Genomic DNA, 19,991 nt, shown 5'->3' on the forward strand with positions numbered 1-19,991 from the left:
GTGACTGAGAAGATTTTTCTTGGTATGCATCTGAAATCATATTTTAAGTGGTTGTAGATGGACTTACATTAACCGAGTCTTCTTCCACTGATGTAGCTGAGACTAATGGATTCAGCTCTGGATCCTCTTTTCCTGGTTGTATATTAAGATTGAAAGTTTTAGAAAGATGATTTGGTATTCATAATACAGATTTAAAAAAACTTAATCATTACTGTGTTCAACATACCTCTTCGAATTGCAGACGAACTTGTTGATAAAATGAAGAAGAGAACACACAAAACAAGGCACAAGGTTTGCTTCATGTTCTTCGGCTGAGAGAGAAAGAGCAAGTGAGAAGTTTGTGACAGACAAATAACGAATATAAATATACCGAGTCGATCTGAGATTCCATTTTTTTAGAAAAATATAATACCCTTAATTTGGTTGATTTTTTTTTTTTTTGGGTTCACGTCAATATCTCAAATTTGAATCAAACTATTAAATTAAATGGGGACTTAAAAATGTCAAATGCCAAATTATGTCCTCAACACTAATGTATACAAAAATGAAAAATCAAGTAATATATAGTATTAAAATTTTAAAATGTTAATGGGATAATATGATTTTAAGTTGATTAATATGAGCCATATATAATACTCTCTCCATTTTAAAATATATGATGTTTTAGTAGAAACACACATATTAAGAAAAAGTTATTTTTAAAAAATTTAACCAATCATACTCAAGACTGCATAATATATAATATAAAATTAATCTAAAGGTTGCATAGAAAGTTGGAAACATCGTATATTATGAAACAAAAATAATTCTCTAAACATCTTATATTATGAAAGGGAGGGTGGAAAATTAAGGGGGACAGGGAAATCTTTTGTAATTCGGGTGAGTGCCAAGTTTCACACTAAATAATTGGGGAAAAAGTGTGGTCCAACCAAAGTCTTAGACATACTAAATTACTAATGCTAAAGTCTTGCCTGTTCTGTCAGAGTTTTTCCAATCTAAGTCAACTCTTCCGACAATTGTTTGACAGCTGTTTCCCATCCCTCTTCCCATTCTCTGTTCAACCTTTTTCTTTTCTTTTCTATATTTTGCTTTATAATTGCTGTTATTTTATATTAAATACTTATATACTACTATAACACTAATTATATGCTAATATAATTGTAAAGTATGGATTTTTTTTAAGATGGTAAATTAAAAACAAGTATTATGTAAGTAATATTTTCATATGTAGTGTAGACATAATAATCTATACTAATAATTTGCAGCAGTTTTTGCTTAAAAATTATTTTGAAAACAATTAGCATTCAATGCATTGTTTTTAATATTAGTTACCAAAGATTTTAAAATTAATTATAGGTAAGATTTAAAAAATAAGGAAATCTTTCTACCTTATTCAAACATAAATATATGATTCTATTTCATTTTTATTTAAATATATATTTAATATATCTTGAATTATTCCATAATACATTTAGTTAATAAAAATTGTGATTTTTTCCTGCATATGATGTAATACAAATTTTTTAAAACAGATATATATTACTCAATAGATGAATAAAAATACGGGTACAATATCCCACATCGCCAAAAAAATTGGGCAATAGTTCAGAATCATACTATAAAAGAGACCAAAATGATTCAGAATACAAATGAGTAGAAAGCTTTATGTATCAGACACTCAAAATTAAAAAAAAAAAATTATTTGGTTTATTCCGGTTATTTATTTTAAAGATTTTTAAAAAGTTAAATATGATAAATATTTAAAACTTTTTAAAAGTCAAATATTATAAATATTTATATTTTATTAAAGGTATAAATATTATAAATATTTATATGTTTTAGATATGTTAAAAATATTAATAATATTTAAACTTTATAAGAAGTTTAACTATTATAAATATTTCAACTTTTTAAAAAGTTAGAAGACCTTTAAAATATTAATAATATATTTAAACTTTTACGAAACTTCAAATATGAGAAATACACAAGTATTTTAAGAATTCTAAGTACTATAATATTTAAACTTAATTTATAAGAAGCGTCAATCTTATTAAGTGTAAATGGTTACAATCTTAATAAATAACATATAAACTCAATCTAATATTTATAATACAAAATAATAAATATTAAAAATTAAGATGTTATAGTGCGAGTTAAATATCTCGGGACGGGGTTATATAGCTGGGGGTTTTATAGATATTTATCTAAATTTAAAATATCATAAATTCGGTGTTACACTGGTAAAACATTATTTCATTATTTTGTTAACACTATCGGTATCAGAGAATAGACATATCTAATTATATTGATTAAAATAATATTATGTAAAAAAATAAATTATATTACGGTATTATATAGTTTAAACCTTAAAATTAACAATTATTATATAATTATAACATATTTAACCAACAAATACAACTTATAATTTAAATTTTTTAGTAATAAATAATTTATCCCGCGGTACACCGCGGGTCCTAATCTAGTAAGTTAGAATAAATGGTGGAACGTTGGCAGGTAATTAGTAGCATTGAATAAGAAATTAAAACCATAACGAACAACTATAAATATTTAACGAAGAATTTATAAATATTTTGGAGAAATAACAAAAGTTGTGGACAAAATTGCATAACACATATAAGCGAAACCAGCAAAGCCTATGCAAGAGGCAACACTACCACTGTCCTTTAATGCTATAGTCACTCTCCCTCTCTACACCATTTATTCTGTTTTTATGTCGATGTCATACCAGTACCAATAAATAAATGTAAACGCAAACTAAAAGGTTGACATCTAAGTAATAAGTACACTTTGATGACGAAAACAACGAGATTAGCCCTGGACATTCAGGTACTCGAGTCGAGTTCGGGTAGGAACTGATCGGGTTCGGGTTTCTCGGGTAGATGAGTTTAGGACCCAATAGGATAAACAGAAAATATCAGTTTGGGTTTTACCGGGTTCGGGTCGGTTCGGGTCTAATCTTTCAGAACCTATAAATACCCGAAAAATCGGATATCATTCGGGTTCGGGTATTTTGTACCCGATTACCCGAAATTTAACCCGAAAATCTGAATTTTACCCGATTATTCAGAAATTTTAATGTTAAATATTAAAATAAAATTTTAAAAATAAATATTTTTAAAAATATAGCTAAACATTTCAATATAATTTTGGTTATTTTGAGTATTTTCATTATTTTGATCTAAGAAAAAATAATATTTTTGAATTTTAAGTTGTAACTTTGAATAACTATGTTATATAAAAAATATATATAACTAATATTCTCTATATATGATTTTACTACGGGTATGTCGGGTATCCATTCGGTTTCGGTTCGGTTCTGGGTTCGGTTCCGGTTCTTCGGGTTTAGGAGATAAGGACTCAATAGGGTATTTTACCGGTTCCGGGTTCGGATTCGGATCCATATTTTCGGGTAGGTTCCAGTTCGGGTTTTCGGGTCCGGTTTTTTTGCCTAGGCCTAAACGAGATAGAACGAAACAATATACACCACGTTTAATTGGTAGTACAAACAACATACTCTTTTGTCATTCTAGAATAAATTTTTTGTTTTACAATACTTATTGTTTTAGATTTGTAATACATATGTTTAACATACCAGTTTTATCTCAAATATTTTAATATGCTGACCACCAATATAAATTTGAAAATATATTAAAGAAGTGATAAAATAGAAAACATAATTATTTTCTTAGTTTGAATAAAAAATCTTAAATGACGAATAATTTAAAACAGAGCGAGTATCATTTTGATAAGAAAAAATTTTACATTTTGACTGGGGCCAAACAATGAGGATGAAGTTTTGAAGCTGAATTAAACCTCAAATCTAATTTTGAAAACAAATATTTTACATTATAGTCTTAATATTAACAATAGTTAGCTTTGATGGTATCAGATTATAAATATGTTTAAAACATACATTAACAATATTACCTTTGATATTAATTATAAATAAAAAAGTCTATGATAAAATAAGCTCAATTATACTAAAATGAGTTTTTTTTAATACACTAAAACGAGATTTTGTTCCAAAAATACTATTACTGTTTTTTTTTGGGTCAAAATATCACTGAGATATTTTTCCGAAAATACTACAAAATTAAATTAAATTCTAAACCTTAAGAAATAGACCTAAACTCAAATTCAAACTTTTAAATTATAAACTCTTAATAATAGTTTTTAGTGTAAGTGATATTTTTGAACTAAAATATTTATTTAAAAAATAATTTTGGAATAAAAACTTAATTTACTAGTATTTTAGAGTTTTTTTTTTTTGAAAATTAAAATCAGTATAAATAGAGTTTCGTCTATTCGTCTAATTGATATAATATACATAATACATGGATGGATTTTGCACACCAAACAATGGACTTGTTCACATGCAAGTTTTCGGGAATTGCTAACTTTGGTACAACGTATATGCGTACCATTAAAAAGGTCACAAAAGTTCAATAGAATGACTGCATAGATCTAGTATATTTTTTAAAAAATCTTATTTTGATCCATATTCTATCAAGAATGATGGATCATTACGTTATAATCGTTATTGTACGTATATGATTATATAAACTCACATATTTTGGGACACTCACTTATTACGCCTTGAGGAGACAAACCCTAACCCCAAAGCTTTATCTCTTTAGCAACGACAAGGACAAGACACCACTTACTTCTATGGAATCTTATATCACAAAAATAAAACTCTTTTATAACCTTTACATCTATATAAATACAGAAACAAACACTATATAAGTGTAGCAGGTGAGTGGAATCTGCTCACACCGATACTAATAAGTAATAATACTACATACAAAATGTAATTGTATCAGTGATTCACATGTGAAATGATATAATGTATTGTAAACTGATACGTTGAGTAAAGTTAACTGTGAAGATATAGAAAAATTGGTATTTTCTTTGAACATAAGAATTTGCATGGATAAGAATCCTTTCTCTGTTATACACTAAAACAAGAGTTATTCCCTATTTCCCTTACCTTTGTTGTTATCTCTGCAAGTCTTCTCTACCGTCTCCTTTCACTCCTGATCAGTTTACAACTAGGAGGATTAATTATATCACTTAATGGAAGTGTTATGTTGTTGTATGTAGTATATAAAGGATAAAAAGGATGAGTTTGTCAGCTGATCAGGTCTCATTTCAGGCAGCGTCTAGACTCTCTCTTAACTTGAGCGTCTCAAGTTTCAGTTTCCTTATTGCTTCTCTCCCCAAGTAAGGTATTAGAATCATCCTATAATGTATTGATTAGCTTCTTGACATTGTCTTTCATATTACCACAAGGTTGCATCAAGAAAAAGAAGATAAAATCCATGTACTCGCGTCTTTCTTAGGTTAGGCGATATTGAGAACTACTTGAGCAGCAAAGGGTCTCTTGATTTACAGCGTGCCTTCCCAAGCGGAGCGGGCTGAGACGGTAAGCATTGTGGAACACCTCTCTCTAGCTACATATTCAATCACTCTGCTCCGATCCATTTCAAAATTTTAAGAACTTGTAATTCTGTTTATGTACCAACAGTGGTTTCAATATTATATGAGATACAAACAGAAGCGAGTTCCTTGGAAATAACTTTGACTGTTTCCTTAAATCGTTGGTTCTGAACAAGCGGGAAAAACCATGCACTTGATAGGGTGCTACAAGAGGAGGGAAACAGAACACATATCAACTGTTCATCCCCTGCTTTGCTTGGCCTTGTGCTGAAACAATGCTCATGGAAACAATATATAATCTGACCAATCCCAAATGATGGTTCAATTACTGACGCAGCGATCGCTCTTTTTTGATTGACGCCATATTCTTCTCGATTCTCACTAGTCACTATGTTCTTTAGGGTACACATGTAAAACTACTCCACTTCCTCTTTGGATTCCAGGGTTGCGTAACTTGCGTTTTAGCTTCTAGCTTATTCATCCATCGACTAACAAAACATTTAACCAAGCATGTTATTTCATTATAAACCATGACGATGAGACAAAGAAAGAAGCATTTCAGTAAAACAATAGACTTCAGTCAGTCTACCTCCAATGATTCAACCTCACATTCTTTTGATTTTCCTTAGAATACAAGACCCAACTTTTTCGTTACAGGAGTAACTACAAGTTTCTGAAATGAAAGAGAACCATATTAAGGTCAAGTTATGATTTACTTATGAAGACAGAGATGAAAATGTTGAGGTTCTGCAATACCTATACTTTTACGCGAGCTTAATGGCAGCATCTATCTTCGGCTTCGCTGCTTTTGAAGCTTTGTGAGAATACGGACGACGTTCCCCTGAGCTTCGTCGGAGGATGATTTAGCTGATAACGATTTTCGAAGAAGAGTCTCCTCTGTTTGAGTTTTGATCGAACCAAACGGTTATCCGGCTTTTTCAACTTTTAAGAACCAATCTCAGCCGAATTCAATTGAATTTCACGAAATTTTACCAAATTCTTTTACATTCCCTGCACTAACCGGCCAAACCAAACATAGTTATTCTACAAAAAAAAAAACCGAATTAAAATCAATAACTGAACCGATTTAAACCAAATTTTATTCGGTGACTCTTTAACTGAAAAAACCGGATCCCCGGTTCGAAGTCGCAGAAACAAGAACCCTAAAGAGACCAAAGCACTTGAAACGCTCTGTTATAAATACTCTTCCCTAAAAACCCTTTCTTCTCTTCTTCCATTCTTTAGCTGTCATAAACCCTAAAAAATCCTATCTTTTTCACACTTATCATCCTCGATTCTTAGCTATGGAGTTCTGGGGTAAGAATCTTCTCTCTTTTGAGTCGTTTAATCAGTGATTTGTGTCTCAGTTTGGTTTTCTAAAACCTCTTTAGGATAATCTGTTTTTGAGCTCTCTTGTGGCTTTTTAAGTTGAAATATTGATTGGAAAAGGAATATATTGTAATAGGAAATGGTATGGTAGGGAATAACTTAAAGCTGTTTTTGGATATTCATTTTGATTTTTTTTTTTTTTTTTTTTTTTTTTGTAAATGATGTAATCAGGTATTGAAGTTAAACCAGGAAAGCCAGTTAAAGTGACTCCTGAAAGGCACACACTTATCCACGTTTCTCAGGTTTAGTATCAAATGTAACAATTAGATGTGATTCTGAGCGTTTTTAAGGTTCATTGTAACAATCTTGGAACTTCCTTTGTGATTTGTGTGTGTGTGTGTGTGTAGGCATCACTTGGAGAATGTAAAAACAAGAAGGAAGAGTTTGTGTCTGTACATGTAAAGGTTGGTGACCAGAAACTTGTCATGGGAAACCTATCAACTGAGAACATCCCGCAGCTTTTCTGTGATTTGGTATTCGAGAAAGAGTTTGAGCTTTCTCACAACTGGGGCAAAGGAAGTCTTTACTTTGTTGGATACACATCTCCCAACATTGCAGATAAATATCCTTTGATGATGTTTTTTTATTGCAACTTTTGTGTTTGGTTTTTAGATAGTTTCTCTATTGATTTGTGTTTCCATGGTGATTTCCTTAACTCTTACTCGATTGTGTATTTTCACTGATGGAGAAGACTTTTCTGGTGAGTCTCACTTTTGATTCACTTTCTGACTGTGATATTAGCTTGGCTGCTAATAAGTCACTATATATATCTTGATTTGACAGATTCAGAGGAAGAAGAGGAAGAGGTTGAAGAAGTCCCTGCCACCATTACCGCTAATGGTACTTAAACTAGGCAGAGACTACTACTTGCTGTCTTGATTTGTTTTTCTTGATGCTTGGTAAATAACGACTTTCAGTTGCAGGGAATCCAAAACCAAAGGCCAAGCCTGCACAAGTGAAAAAGAATGCAAAGCCAGCCGATGGAGTGAGTTTGCTATAGCTTTCTGTGATTTGTCTCTTTGTTTGCTATAGCTTTCTGTTTGATTTGTCTCTTTTGTTGAGTGAGGAGATGAGACATGTTTTTCTCAAGAAATGTTTAGTGACACATGCTTGTGTCATGATTCTTGCAGATGGTTGTTGATGAGGATTCAGAGGAAGAAGAAGAGACACCTACACCTAAGAAGCCTGTATCAAGCAAGAAGAGAGCAAATGAAGAAGCCCCTAAAACACCTGTGTCATCAAAGAAGGCGAAAGTAGCAGTTACTCCTCAGAAAACAGGTAGAGATATACAAACATTTTATGCACTGACTAAGAAAAACATAAGTAGTGTGATTTGAACCTGCGTATCTTCTTTGGCACAGATGAGAAGAAGAAGGGTGGAAAAAACCCTGCAACCCAGAGCCCAAAGTCAGCCAGTCAAGTCTCCTGTGGTTCATGCAAGAAGTGAGACTCTCTCACTCTCTCTTTATCCAACTATCTCTTCATTGCTCATATTTATTCGTGTAATAACATTTTTGCTTATTGGCTGATCAGGACGTTCAACTCAGGGAATGCACTTGAGTCTCACAACAAGGCCAAGCACGCTGCTGCCAAGTGAAGTGGTTTCTTAGAGAGCTTATCAACCAAATTACTCTGTTTTGGGTTTCTGAGTAGGATCATTATGATATCTTTGGAATTTTGCTTCTAGTCTTTATGAAACCTTCGGATTTTCTTATCCTTTTTTTGGATAACAAGTTTTGATTAAAGAAAGCCAGTTGAAATCTAATTACTAGTTAGCTAATCATATGGTGGAAATGGTTGCTTAAAATTGAAAAATTGGGTTGAACAAAATTGGGTTGAATAGTATTCAACTCATTTCATCTGAACAAGTTGAACACTTTTGCTGTAGGATTAGTTTATTTTTTCAACTTTTTAAGTTGAAGGGGCTGAATAATTTTTTTCAACCTATTCAACCTTTTCAATGCAAATGGTGAAAATTGGTTGAAAAAAATTATTCAACCTGTTCAATCCCTTCAACCTTGCAACTATTTGCACTCATAAATGAATTAAAATCTGGTTCAATTCACACTAAATAACCCGGAACACAATAATTTTGAGGAACCGGTTGAGCTGGTCAAATCAGGTCAACAACAAAAAAAGAAGGAAACTAATCTTTAATTGAGAAATTAATTAGCTTTTCTTTGATAGAATAGGCAAATTTCCTTTTTCTGCAATTTCATCATCTGATCACCAAAATAGGTTTCTCTTTCAGAGTTCTTCTTCTACTTACAAACACACTCACAATTCCAAACAATGTCTCCTTTCTCTTCATTATCTTCAAAGATTTCGCAACTTTCTTCTCTGTCAAAAACAATGATATACGTAGGATTTAGTCACAGATAGATTCCGTCCGACGCAGACTTCATCAAACTCGCAATCAAATACGATCTTATCCTTGATGCAATGCTGTTTTCACTATGGATAGTGGTACTTGTTCAAACAGGAATACCTAAGATGGTGATCGATTACCACACCTTCCAGATCTCGAAAGCAACTTCTCGTGAGACGATGAGGCATCTGGCTATCATGATAAGAAGTGTAAGTGTTAATTGGTATTTTCCTGTTAATAGAATCATATATGCATCAATTGACCCTATTTTGTCGTTGGCCGATAAGACCATTGATATCAAAAGGATTGACAAAGAGATGGCTATGTTATGTGGTCTCTTGGCTTTGGTCTTGTTGCTCATGAACCTGTTCGGATTCTTTGGGGGGAGTTTTGTGTCTACTTGTTTCTCCTCCGTTTTTCTTCTTGGTTCAACAATTCATCAAGCGAAGAAACGTTATAGAATCTCGAGATTCGATTGCTTGGAGTCGAAGATTCAAACCACACGGATTGGTTTTAGGGTTGAATTCAATTGTTTGTTTTTTCAGGTATTACGTTGAGTAAACTGTTGATGTCCGAATCAGTCACAATTAGTATGTTTAGTTCGGTAAAAAGGAGGTCGAAGTTCTCTTCTATTTAATCGGTGCCGAGACACAAAAGACGGGTTACAACACGACTTAAATGAGTTACAAGAACAGTTGAGGATGATAGACGAGCTAATAACTCGTCGATTCCTAAGCTGTTGACTTTGAAGCCGTTGACTCTTGCTTGGACGAGCTAGGGCTCTTGTACTTCTGTATGAATTCTCTTGCCTTTTTCCGCGATCCTCGCTCCCGAAGACTGTACGCCTGTATTTATAGGGAATCGTGTCGGTTCGTCCACTTAAAAGACCATAATACCCCTCCTTCCTTAGGAGGTTTATTTTGGGCTTTTTCCTGGGCCAGGCCTTTTGTTTAGGGTGAGATCCTCTTTAAGTTCGTATATATGTATACATATATATGTTTCAAGCTTTATTCTGACACCGTTTCTATCGTCCTTTTCTAGCCGAGACAATGGGCAAGTTGAATCTGAACCTTCCTGACGCATTTGCTCGTTATCGCCGAACTGTAGAGCCGTCATCCATTCCTCGTTCGACTCCCCAACCAGATGCTCGTCGTGCTGTCTCTTCTTCTGGTGCTGGTTCGACCAAGAAGGTTCCTTCTCGATCACATCAGTCGTCCGATACTCAATCGAAACACCTTTCCAAGCCTCTTCCCCCAAATCGCCGCACTGAATCTGCTGAGACACTCCCGAGGAGGAAGGTGGACGAGACTTCTGGCCGTGATACTGAGGTCACAAGAGGTTCTCAGAAGAGGAAGAAGGGTGTTGACCAAGAGTGACATGACCCGTCGAAGAGGCAAAAAATGTTTGAATTTGGTTGGAGTTTTTCCCACACTTCCGAGGCTCGTGCTTTTCTGAATGACTCCTCCGCTTGCTCCGAGCTCTTTTGGAAGATTCATTTCGGACCTGGTCGCATACCCTCTGTTGAGAAGACGAGGGAAGCGAATGCAATTGCCAACGTGGCTCACGCCTCTTTTGAGGTTTGTTCGTTCAACCCGTTTCTTTCTTTTGCTCTCCTTTTTTTTTTGTTCTTACCCCCCCCCCTTTTTTTTTTNGGTTCCTTCTCGATCACATCAGTCGTCCGATACTCAATCGAAACACCTTTCCAAGCCTCTTCCCCCAAATCGCCGCACTGAATCTGCTGAGACACTCCCGAGGAGGAAGGTGGACGAGACTTCTGGCCGTGATACTGAGGTCACAAGAGGTTCTCAGAAGAGGAAGAAGGGTGTTGACCAAGAGTGACATGACCCGTCGAAGAGGCAAAAAATGTTTGAATTTGGTTGGAGTTTTTCCCACACTTCCGAGGCTCGTGCTTTTCTGAATGACTCCTCCGCTTGCTCCGAGCTCTTTTGGAAGATTCATTTCGGACCTGGTCGCATACCCTCTGTTGAGAAGACGAGGGAAGCGAATGCAATTGCCAACGTGGCTCACGCCTCTTTTGAGGTTTGTTCGTTCAACCCGTTTCTTTCTTTTGCTCTCCTTTTTTTTTTGTTCTTCCCCCCCCCCCTTTTTTTTTTGGAAATAGCTTATAGCCCGAACAAATCGCTTAACCTCGCACTACGAGCGTCGCATCCATGACCTGGAGGACGATCGGTCAGGAGCATCAACTTTTTCTGAGAGGATTGAACGCCTCGAGGCCCAGTTAGGAGAAGCTGTTCAATCCAATCAGAGGCTCAGCGACGAGGTATCGAAATTCGAGAGCCAACGGCGCAAATGGGTCGCAGAGCGGGATGATCTTAAGATGAAGCTTGAGACGTCGAATGCTGCTTGTGCTAGGATGGAGCTTACTCTCAACTCTGAGACAAGGAGGCTCAGAGATCGGCGAGAGGACTTTGGGTATCATGAGAGGATTAAGGCTTTTCATGAAATGGCCGTTCGTGTGTAGAGGTTGCTAACCAAACACAAGGAGTATGCCGATGCGGTCGAAGCGTCGAGGGAGAAATTCCTCGAGTATAACCAAGCCGTTGGGAATGTCCAGATGCTCGAAACGCTCGTCGCCGAGGCACAAATTTCTATACTCGAGGAGGGCATCAAGGACAAGGTCGTCGCTGTGATGAATCAGCTGAAGGGCGAGGTCGAGGATTTCGATCTTCCGGATATTACTGATGCTGACTTTGGTGTGTCCAGGGTTTTTGCCGGGCCTCTTCCTCCGATTCCGGCATGGGTCTCCTCTCCCGTTAGCGGGGATGGAGATGGGTCTGAGAGCAGAGAAATTGAAGGGGACGGGGGCGAAAAACAGAACGAACAGGAGCAGGTTGACGACCCTCCCGCTGATGGAACCGAAGAGCAGATCGCCGACCTTCCTACCGACGATCTACCACGTTCTGCGACCCCCAGGCATGAGTCTCCGGTTACTGGTTTAGTCTCATAATTGCTTTATTGTCTTAGTTGCCGTGTTGAGGGGTCGGCTCCCTCGTACTTTTGTGTGCCGTGTGTAGGGGTCGGCTCCCTTGAAAACTCTATCCTTTTGGTTGGGCATTTATTTAGGACCTCATTTAATGCCTTTGACTTTTGAAACGCTGCTTATTGGTCGTACTTGTTGGGACTTGTGACTTGTGCCCTATAAATAGCCTTCCTGGTTCACTTCATTTTTGTTATCTTGGTGAGTTTTGTTACGTTTGTAGGGAAGAGGTGCTCTGATTCCGGTGATTACAAGGTTGGCGTGGTTGCGGAGAACGTGGGAACGACTTGCCATGGGACCGGACGAGGCAATTCATGCGGAACTTGCCTATTGTCATGCACGCATTCGGCGGCTGAGGGCCTACATCATCGCCACTCGTCGTTCGTTTGAGCGTTACTTCTCCTTCTGCCGTATTGACTGGCAAGTAGAGTGCCTCGAAATTTTGATCAACGAAGGGCTCTTGGTACCAAGATTGCGATGGGACGAACTGCTGGAAGAACGCTCTCGTCGTGGGGCGTTGTTTGCAGAAGTGTCAGTACTCGACCTTGAACCAGGCGATCTGGAGGTTGTCGGTCGAAGGCTGTTTGAGGGTCATGCAGATATTGAGGCTTGTAAAACTCGTATCGACGTGCTTCGTCGTTACATCACACAATTGGAGAGCACGAGGCACTATTTTTGTGAAAGTAACCACGCTGAAGGAATCTGCACGTATCTCGAGGAGATGGTTGCGGGAGGTGCGAGCGCTCCAATGAAAGTGCTAAAGGGTTTGAAGGAGTCGTGCCTCTATTGGCGGACAATGATCGGCGGATTGGAGTTTGACAAACTGTCCAGTGCCAACCTAGGCCTTGAGTGATTTGTGTGGAATTTGTTCGCCAGGAACAGCTTTTTTTAACGCTCCTCCCCTTTTTTTTCAGATGTGGCGTATTGGGGTCGACACCCGTTTATCATTGCTCAATTAAATAAAGTTTTTTTTTATACGCGAGTTACGACTCGACTGTTTTCGTTTTTTTTTAATGAGATGCAACTTGTGAAGGTCGGCTTATCTTTGCGTGCGAGTTATGACTTGGCTTTTATAAGGTGCGACTCGAGTAGGTCGGCTTACCCTCTTGTGCAAGTTGCGACTCGGCTTACAATAATACGTCGGAACGTCGAGTCATCACCGGGCCAGGGTAATAACTGAAATAACTTTGCAAACGACGACTCATTCTTATGAGAAAGAAATTTTTTTATTACTGGCAGTTGTGTCCCGTAAAATGGGACTGCCTACGTACCCTCCGATAAGGAAGGATCAAGCCGCTCGTATTGCACATTATATGGTTATTCAAACTATTGAAAGAATGAGCTGGATATAGCCGAGCTTGTTTAGTTTTTTTTTTAGTAGTAGTAGCGCTTTAGATGCATCGAATTCCAAGACCTCGGCACTGGTTCGCCGCCCATTGTCAAGAGTTCGTACACGCTGGGATGAACGACCTTTAATACTAGGTATGGGCCTTCCCAATTGGCTCCCATTTTTACGGCATCTGGCTCGGCAGTGTTTTCGAAGACCTTACGGAGGACGAGATCCCCTTTGTCGAAATGCCGGTTGTGGACTTTCTTGTTGTAATATTTTGCTGCGGCGAGCTGATAGTTCTGGATTCGTAGGAGCGCCTTGTCTCGTTCTTCTTCCAACTCGTCGAGTCTATCCGTGAGCATCTAATTATTCAGCACGGTGTTTTGGACGAGCATTGTTCGTCGGAGACTCGAGCTGCCGACCTCAGCGGGTGCCATTGCTTCCATCCCATAAGCAAGGGAGAATGGGGTTTGGTTAGTTGACGTCCTCGGGGTTGTTCGGTAGGACCAGAGTACTCCGTCAAGTTCATCCGCCCAAACACCCTTCTTGGCGTCCAATCTTTTCTTCAGGCCATCGAGTATGGTTTTATTTGTTGCTTCAGCCTGGCCGTTTCCTTGTGGATACCTCAGCGTCGACTTTCTCAATTTGATTCGCCACCGTGCGCAAAATTTTTTGAATTGCATGGAGATGAACTGCGACCCGTTGTCAGTGACTATTTCGTAGGGGAGACCATGGCGACAAATTATATACTTCCAGACGAAGAGTTGGACGTCCTTGGCCTTGATGTTGGCGTAAGACTCGGCTTCGACCATTTTGGTGAAAAAATAATCAGTGAGGACGAGTATATACCGCTTCTGTCTAGAGGTCGGTGGCGGGCCAATGATGTCCATTGCCCAGCGCATGAAAGGGTAAGGAGCTACTCCGGCTTGCAAGAGTTCGGTCAGCTGATTAATAATGGGGGCGTGTCGCTGGCAATTTTCACACTTGGCGACGAACCTTTCGCAATCGGCCAGTAATGACCATGCTTCTTGATTCGTAGTGCTAAGGCTCGGCCACCAGAGTGGTTTCCTCCAGCTCCCTCGTGAGTCTCCATCATGACGCGCTCGGTGTCATCGCCGTGTATGCAAAGTAACATGGCTCCTAACGCCGTCCATCGAAGTAAATGGTCTTTCATCAGGGTGTAGCGGGCGGCCTTGGCCTTTAATCTTTGTCTGGCCCATTTGTCTGTCGGTACGTCGCCGTCAGCGACATATGCACGGATTTCAACTCGCCAATCCGTCACGTCATTTTCTGATGGAGGTTCGCATCCTCGGCGTGACCTCATTGTCCGATAGGTTGTCCGGATTTTGTTGGGCTGGTGAAGAGCAAGGCATGTTTCGGTGTGCGTTTTACCTATGCTTGGCGTATCAATGCTTTCGACCAGGATAATTCGTTGAAGATCGGGATCCGACGTTGAGGCGAGTGCTGCTAAAGCGTCGGCCGGGACGTTATCTCCTCTGGGGATTTTGATGAGCTCGAACTCGTCAAAGCGTTTGGACAAAATCCTAACGACGTCAAGGTAAGCGTCCATGGGTTCGCTTTTGGTATCATACTCACCGCTGAACTGGTTGGCGATGAGTTGAGAGTCGCAAAAAGCTCGTATTCGCTTGATTTGCATTCCGTTGGCGAGCCTAAGCCCGACAATGAGTGCTTCATACTCGGCGACGTTGTTGGTTGCCTGGAATCGAAGACGGAAGGATTGCTCCAAAATTTCTCCGGTCGGCAAAGTTAGTCGAATCAATTCCCGACCCAAGGTGAGAGGATGCACCGTCCACGTGCAGGATCCATCGGTCGTCTGAAGGGTCGATGGGTGTTGGTTCGGCTTCTCCTAATGGTAGTTCGATTAAAAAGTCGGCTAGTACTTGGGACTTAGCAGCCGGAGGAGTTCGATACTCGATGTCGTACTCGCTGAGTTTGATCGCCCACTTTGTTAACCAACCGGACTGGTTCGGGCTGTGCAGTATAGATCGTAATGGTTGATTGGACAAGACAGCGACAGTGTGTGACTGGAAGTACGGTCGGAGCTTTCTTGCTGATGTGATGACAGCTAGGGCGACCTTCTCGACTGTTGGGTAGCGGGTTTCTGCGTCGTCGAGTGATTTGCTTACGTAAAAGATAGGTCGTTGTTCTCCACAATCGTCTTTGATGAGTACACCACTGACGGCCGACTCGGAGATCGCAATATAAAGAAATAAGATTTCGCCGAGCTTCGGCTTTGCTAAGATCGGCGGAGTCGATAAATAAATTTTTAACTTGTTGAACGCGCTGTGATAGGCTTCGGTCTATTCGAACTTGCCCTTGGTTTTGAGAAGCTGGTAGAATGGCAGAACTTGTCGGTCGATCTGGGTATAAAACGGTTCAAAGCGGCAATTCGTCCAGTTAATCGTTGTACCTCTCTGGCATTCTTTGGCAATGGTAAATCGATGATCGCTTTAATTTGCTTTGGGTTCGCCTCGATGCATTGCCTAGTTACCAGATATCCAAGGAATTCACCGGATTTAACTGCAAATGTGCATTTGGCCGGGTTCAGCTTCATCCCGTACTTGTTCAGGGTGTCGAAGCATTGTCTTAGATGAGTGATATGATCCTTTGAATGCTGTGATTTGACGAGCATGTCGTCGATATAGACTTCCATAGTCCCGCATTTTTCAGGCCGATGGGCATGACCTTATAACAGTATGTCCCCCTATCCGTGATAAACGACGTTTTTTCCTGGTCGTCCTTGTGCATTAGAATCTGGTTGTATTCAGAGAAGGCGTCCATAAAGCTTAACAGCTCGTTGCATGCGGTTGCCTCGACGAGTTGATCAATCCTTGGTAATGGGAAACTATCCTTCGGGCAGACTTTATTGAGATTGGTAATGGGAAACTCGCCACTTTCCGTTCTTTTTATTGACGACTACCGGATTAGCTAACCATTCAGGATATTTGACTTCCATGATTGATCCGGCGCCGAGGAGCTTTTCAACTTCGTCGTTCACTGCTTGTGATCGCTCGGGACCTAACTTGCGCCGCTTATGCTTAACCGGCTTATGCGTTGGGTCAGCATTGAGTTCGTGAGTCGTGACGCTTGGATCGATCCCCTTCATATCAGTCACGCTCCATGCAAACGTCAAGATGTTGGTTTTGAGGAAGAGTATTAACTCGTTACGCATGGCCGAAGTTATCTCCGTGCGGATATTCACACATCGTTTCTTATCGTCCTCGTCGAGACTCACCTCTTCGACCGCGGCAACGCCTTGTTGGACAGGGGTCGGTCTTCCATCTGTTGGCGACGTGCTATCGTCACCGACCCGCTGCTTTGATTGCTATAATTTCTTTCCGGTGCGAAACTTATGCTCGAACAGGAAGCAGGCCCTTGCGGTTTGCTGGTTACCACACAGTGTGTATATTCCTTTTGAAGTTGGGAACTTAACACAATGATGATACGTCGACGGGACTGCTTTCATCTTGTGGAGCCATGGAGTTCTGAGGATAACATTACAGATCGTTGGTTTGTCAATAACTGCGAACCTGAAGTATCTAGCTATCCCTCTAACAAAGATTGGTAGAGTGATGGTGCCGACTGACATAAGGTGATCCCCGTCGAAGGCAGCTAGGACGTCTCTGAAAATAACATTGACCGAACTTCAAGTGTCTATCAGTATTCTCGTTACTTCGCTTTTGCCGATCTAAAGCTCGACGACCAGTGGATCATTATGCGGCAGATCCAAACCCTCCATATCTCTTCCGTCGAAAGTAATTGGCATGCTTTCAGCCTCGAACTTTGATGGCCAGGATTTCTTCATTTCTGCCTTCTTGGTATAATCCCTGATCGCTCTGACCGAGTCATTGCATCTAGCTAATCCGCCCAGTATCATGTTTATTCTCCTTATCGTCGGAGGGCGTTGATCGGGCTTACGATCTGTATGTGGTCGCTTTTCATGACTGTTGTCATTTTGAATTTCCATCTCGTCTTCACTTTGGTCGGCGAGAATCTTTGAGTCTTTGACGAATTTTCGAGCGATACTTTCAGCGCGCTTGGTATCGCTTCGTCCAGGTTGGATTGTCTTGCTTCTGTTGGGTTCGACGACTATTGCTCCTTTCTTGTATCGTTCCATCAAGACCCTCTGGAGGTAATGACATTCTTCAGGTTTATGGGTGGTACTATAGTCGCAGTACAAAGTCACACTACTCTCACCTCCCTCCTTCCGGATGTACTTGTTTTCGCCGATCGCAAAAGTTCGACGAGTTCGGTCTTGGATTCTGGTGAAATGTTGCCGTGGTTCGACGTGCTCGACTTTTGGAGCCACGGCTACGGACTGTTTGGTTACCGTACTCGCCTCCGCGGAGTGCTTCTTTGCGTTGATAGCTTTCTCTTCCTCGAGTCCAATGTGTTTTGCAGCTCGGAGTAATGCATCGGCTATGGTCTCTACGTGTGTTAAGGACAGTTCTTCCTTAAACCAAGACTCATACCAAAGTGTGTTTCGAAGCGAGACGATAGCAGCAGCGTCTGGAATTGAAATGTTGACGATGATCTCTTTTAATCATCCGATAAAGGACCGAAGTGACTCGTCCCGATACTGAGTTAAGGCGTACAAGTCGGCGTGGGAGTTCTTGTCCTCCATCAGAACAGAGAATTGCTTTAAGAACTCAGTTATCAGCTCCTTGATACTGTCAATTGATCCAGGCGGGAGTCGCGAGAACCAGCTCAAGGCAGTTCTCGTTAGATGCTCGGCGAAGACTTGACAAGCTCCAGCATCGTACTCTTCCGGGCTAAATTGTAAAGGGCCGAGGGCCACGCCAAAGGTGAGTAAGAAATCTCGTGGGTCGACCGTTCCGTCATAGTGACCCAACCTTGGCTTGACTGCCCGTTTAACTGTTGTCGTGGCGAGTCTTCGAGAGAATGGAGTTCGCTGTGTTGCTTCGAGCATAAGTCCGACTTCGGGCGCTTTGTCCGTCGCTTTCAGGTATATCGCTGCCATTTCCTTCATTTGCTCTCTGATTTCTTTTAGCTCGGCATCCTTTGTCCGATCTGTTACTTCGTCATTTTGCTCGTTAAGGCGTGAGGTAGGATTGCGGTCTAATCCGCTGGTTTGCGCATACGACCCTGGCGTTGCTCTTGCCGAGAGGAAGTTCATTGGGTTGTGCCGGATGTTGTGGAGATGATTGATTTCATCTTGCGAGTTAACTTGTGCTGCGGTGAGCGCATCCAACCGGCTGTTAGTTCATTCTTCTTGCTGGTCAAGACGTGTCAGGATTCCGCGGAACAGCTCGTTTATACTGGAGACGGGCTGGTTGTTGAGCAAGGTGAGTTGTGTAGGAGCCTGCGTTAGCTCTGCGATCGTAGGGGTCGTCAAATTCGTCGCTATGACGAAAGTCTCCGGACTCTCCACTGTTACGACCTTTCTCGGAGCATCCGGTGTGGGGAGAACCGTCTGCTCCGCCTGATTCGTTGATGGGGTAGTCGTTCCCCCCGACGAGCCAGCTTCTCTGTTTCCTAAGCAGAAGGTCGTAGGTTCGACTCCTACCTGGCGCGCCAAATTGTTGATGTCCGAATCGGTCACAATTAGTATGTTTAGTTTGGTAAAAAGGAGGTCGAAGTTCTCTTCTATTTAATCGGTGCTGAGACACAAAAGACGGGTTACAACACGACTTAAACGAGTTACAAGAACAGTTGAGGATGATAGACGAGCTAATAACTCGTCGATTCCTAAGCTGTTGACTTTGAAGCCGTTGACTCTTGCTTCGACGAGCTAGGGCTCTTGTACTTCTGTATGAATTCTCTTGCCTTTTTCCGCGATACTCGCTCCCGAAGACTGTACACCTGTATTTATAGGGAATCGTGTCGGTTCGTCCATTTAAAATACCATAATACCCCTCTTTCCTTAGGAGTTTATTTTGGGTTTTTTCCTGGGCCAGGCCTTTTGTTTAGGGTGAGATCCACCCCTAACATAAACTCAAGATTAGATGGCTTGGAGATGAAGACTTAAACCTTCGTTTTTTAGGGTTGAATCGTTTGGTGGTGATCTTTGGTAGTCTTCTTTTTTTTTTTTTTTTTTTTTCATCTGTTGTAATTACTTTGCTTTTCCAATTCGAATTTGTTCCAATTTATAGTATCTACTACTCCATGTTTATCAGAGAGTTTGATCAATTGAAGGCAAAAAGCAAAATACAGGTTTTTGCAAGCTTTTTTTTTTTAATACTCTGTATGATAAATATACTGATACGAACAAAACAAAGCTCGAGTTTGCACAAAACCTAATAAAAGGTAAAAGTGAATATTTCAGGCTCAAATCTATGTCGCAACTCTCGAAACTCAGGGGGCTATCGCACTAACATTGATATATCGAATAAGATAAGTCTTTATGGAAGGATTCAAAATTAGAATTAAGTAGTTAACCATTATACGAAGTAAGAGCCAGTCTC

At 40.0% G+C, this 19,991-nt stretch overlaps 3 protein-coding genes across 4 annotated transcripts in view; 1 reads left to right on the forward strand and 2 right to left on the reverse strand.

Annotated features, from left to right (window-relative positions):
* Window positions 1-388, reverse strand: part of LOC104710937 (putative phytosulfokines 6) — a 7,309-nt gene extending 6,921 nt beyond the window's left edge. Inside the window, exons 1-2 of the mRNA XM_010427589.2 lie at window positions 227-388; window positions 68-132 (exon numbers count right to left, since the gene is read on the reverse strand). Coding sequence (XP_010425891.1) covers window positions 68-132; window positions 227-302 — 141 coding nt within the window. The 5' untranslated portion in view covers window positions 303-388. The remainder of the gene's footprint in view (window positions 1-67; window positions 133-226) is intronic.
* Window positions 6,621-8,614, forward strand: LOC104710938 (histone deacetylase HDT1-like). Of its 2 annotated transcripts, none has more exons than XM_010427590.2 (9): window positions 6,621-6,777; window positions 7,021-7,091; window positions 7,197-7,411; window positions 7,530-7,549; window positions 7,633-7,689; window positions 7,767-7,834; window positions 7,980-8,127; window positions 8,211-8,292; window positions 8,383-8,614. In XM_010427590.2, the coding sequence occupies exons 1-9, from the start codon at window positions 6,765-6,767 to the stop codon at window positions 8,444-8,446; spliced, it is 738 nt and encodes a 245-aa protein (XP_010425892.1). In that variant the 5' UTR covers window positions 6,621-6,764; the 3' UTR covers window positions 8,447-8,614. The 2 variants fall into 2 exon arrangements, with proteins under 2 accessions (XP_010425892.1, XP_010425893.1); XM_010427591.2 differs by having other exon boundaries at window positions 6,622-6,777; window positions 7,773-7,834.
* Window positions 13,590-16,219, reverse strand: LOC104715243. The gene is made up of 4 exons (XM_019229942.1): window positions 15,977-16,219; window positions 14,542-15,412; window positions 13,968-14,461; window positions 13,590-13,907 (listed from the first exon to the last, which is right to left on the reverse strand). Exons 1-4 carry the CDS (start codon window positions 16,217-16,219, stop codon window positions 13,590-13,592), a joined length of 1,926 nt encoding a protein of 641 aa, XP_019085487.1.

Source organism: Camelina sativa, chromosome 9, assembly GCF_000633955.1.
Source record: "Camelina sativa cultivar DH55 chromosome 9, Cs, whole genome shotgun sequence".
Classification (NCBI taxonomy): Eukaryota; Viridiplantae; Streptophyta; class Magnoliopsida; order Brassicales; family Brassicaceae; genus Camelina; species Camelina sativa.

Coding starts and splice junctions, on each gene's coding strand:
- LOC104710938 (XM_010427590.2), top strand. Junction 7,835..7,979: donor ATGCAAAGCCAGCCGATGGA/GTGAGTTTGCTA, acceptor TGATTCTTGCAG/ATGGTTGTTGATGAGGATTC. Junction 8,128..8,210: donor AGTTACTCCTCAGAAAACAG/GTAGAGATATAC, acceptor TCTTTGGCACAG/ATGAGAAGAAGAAGGGTGGA.
- LOC104715243 (XM_019229942.1), bottom strand. CDS start 16,219: ATGGAAGTCTATATCGACGACATGCTCGTCAAATCACAGCATTCAAAG. Junction 15,413..15,976: donor TGCCAAAGAATGCCAGAGAG/GTACAACGATTA, acceptor AACTACCATTAG/GAGAAGCCGAACCAACACCC. Junction 13,908..13,967: donor AAGCAATGGCACCCGCTGAG/GTCGGCAGCTCG, acceptor CTGAATAATTAG/ATGCTCACGGATAGACTCGA.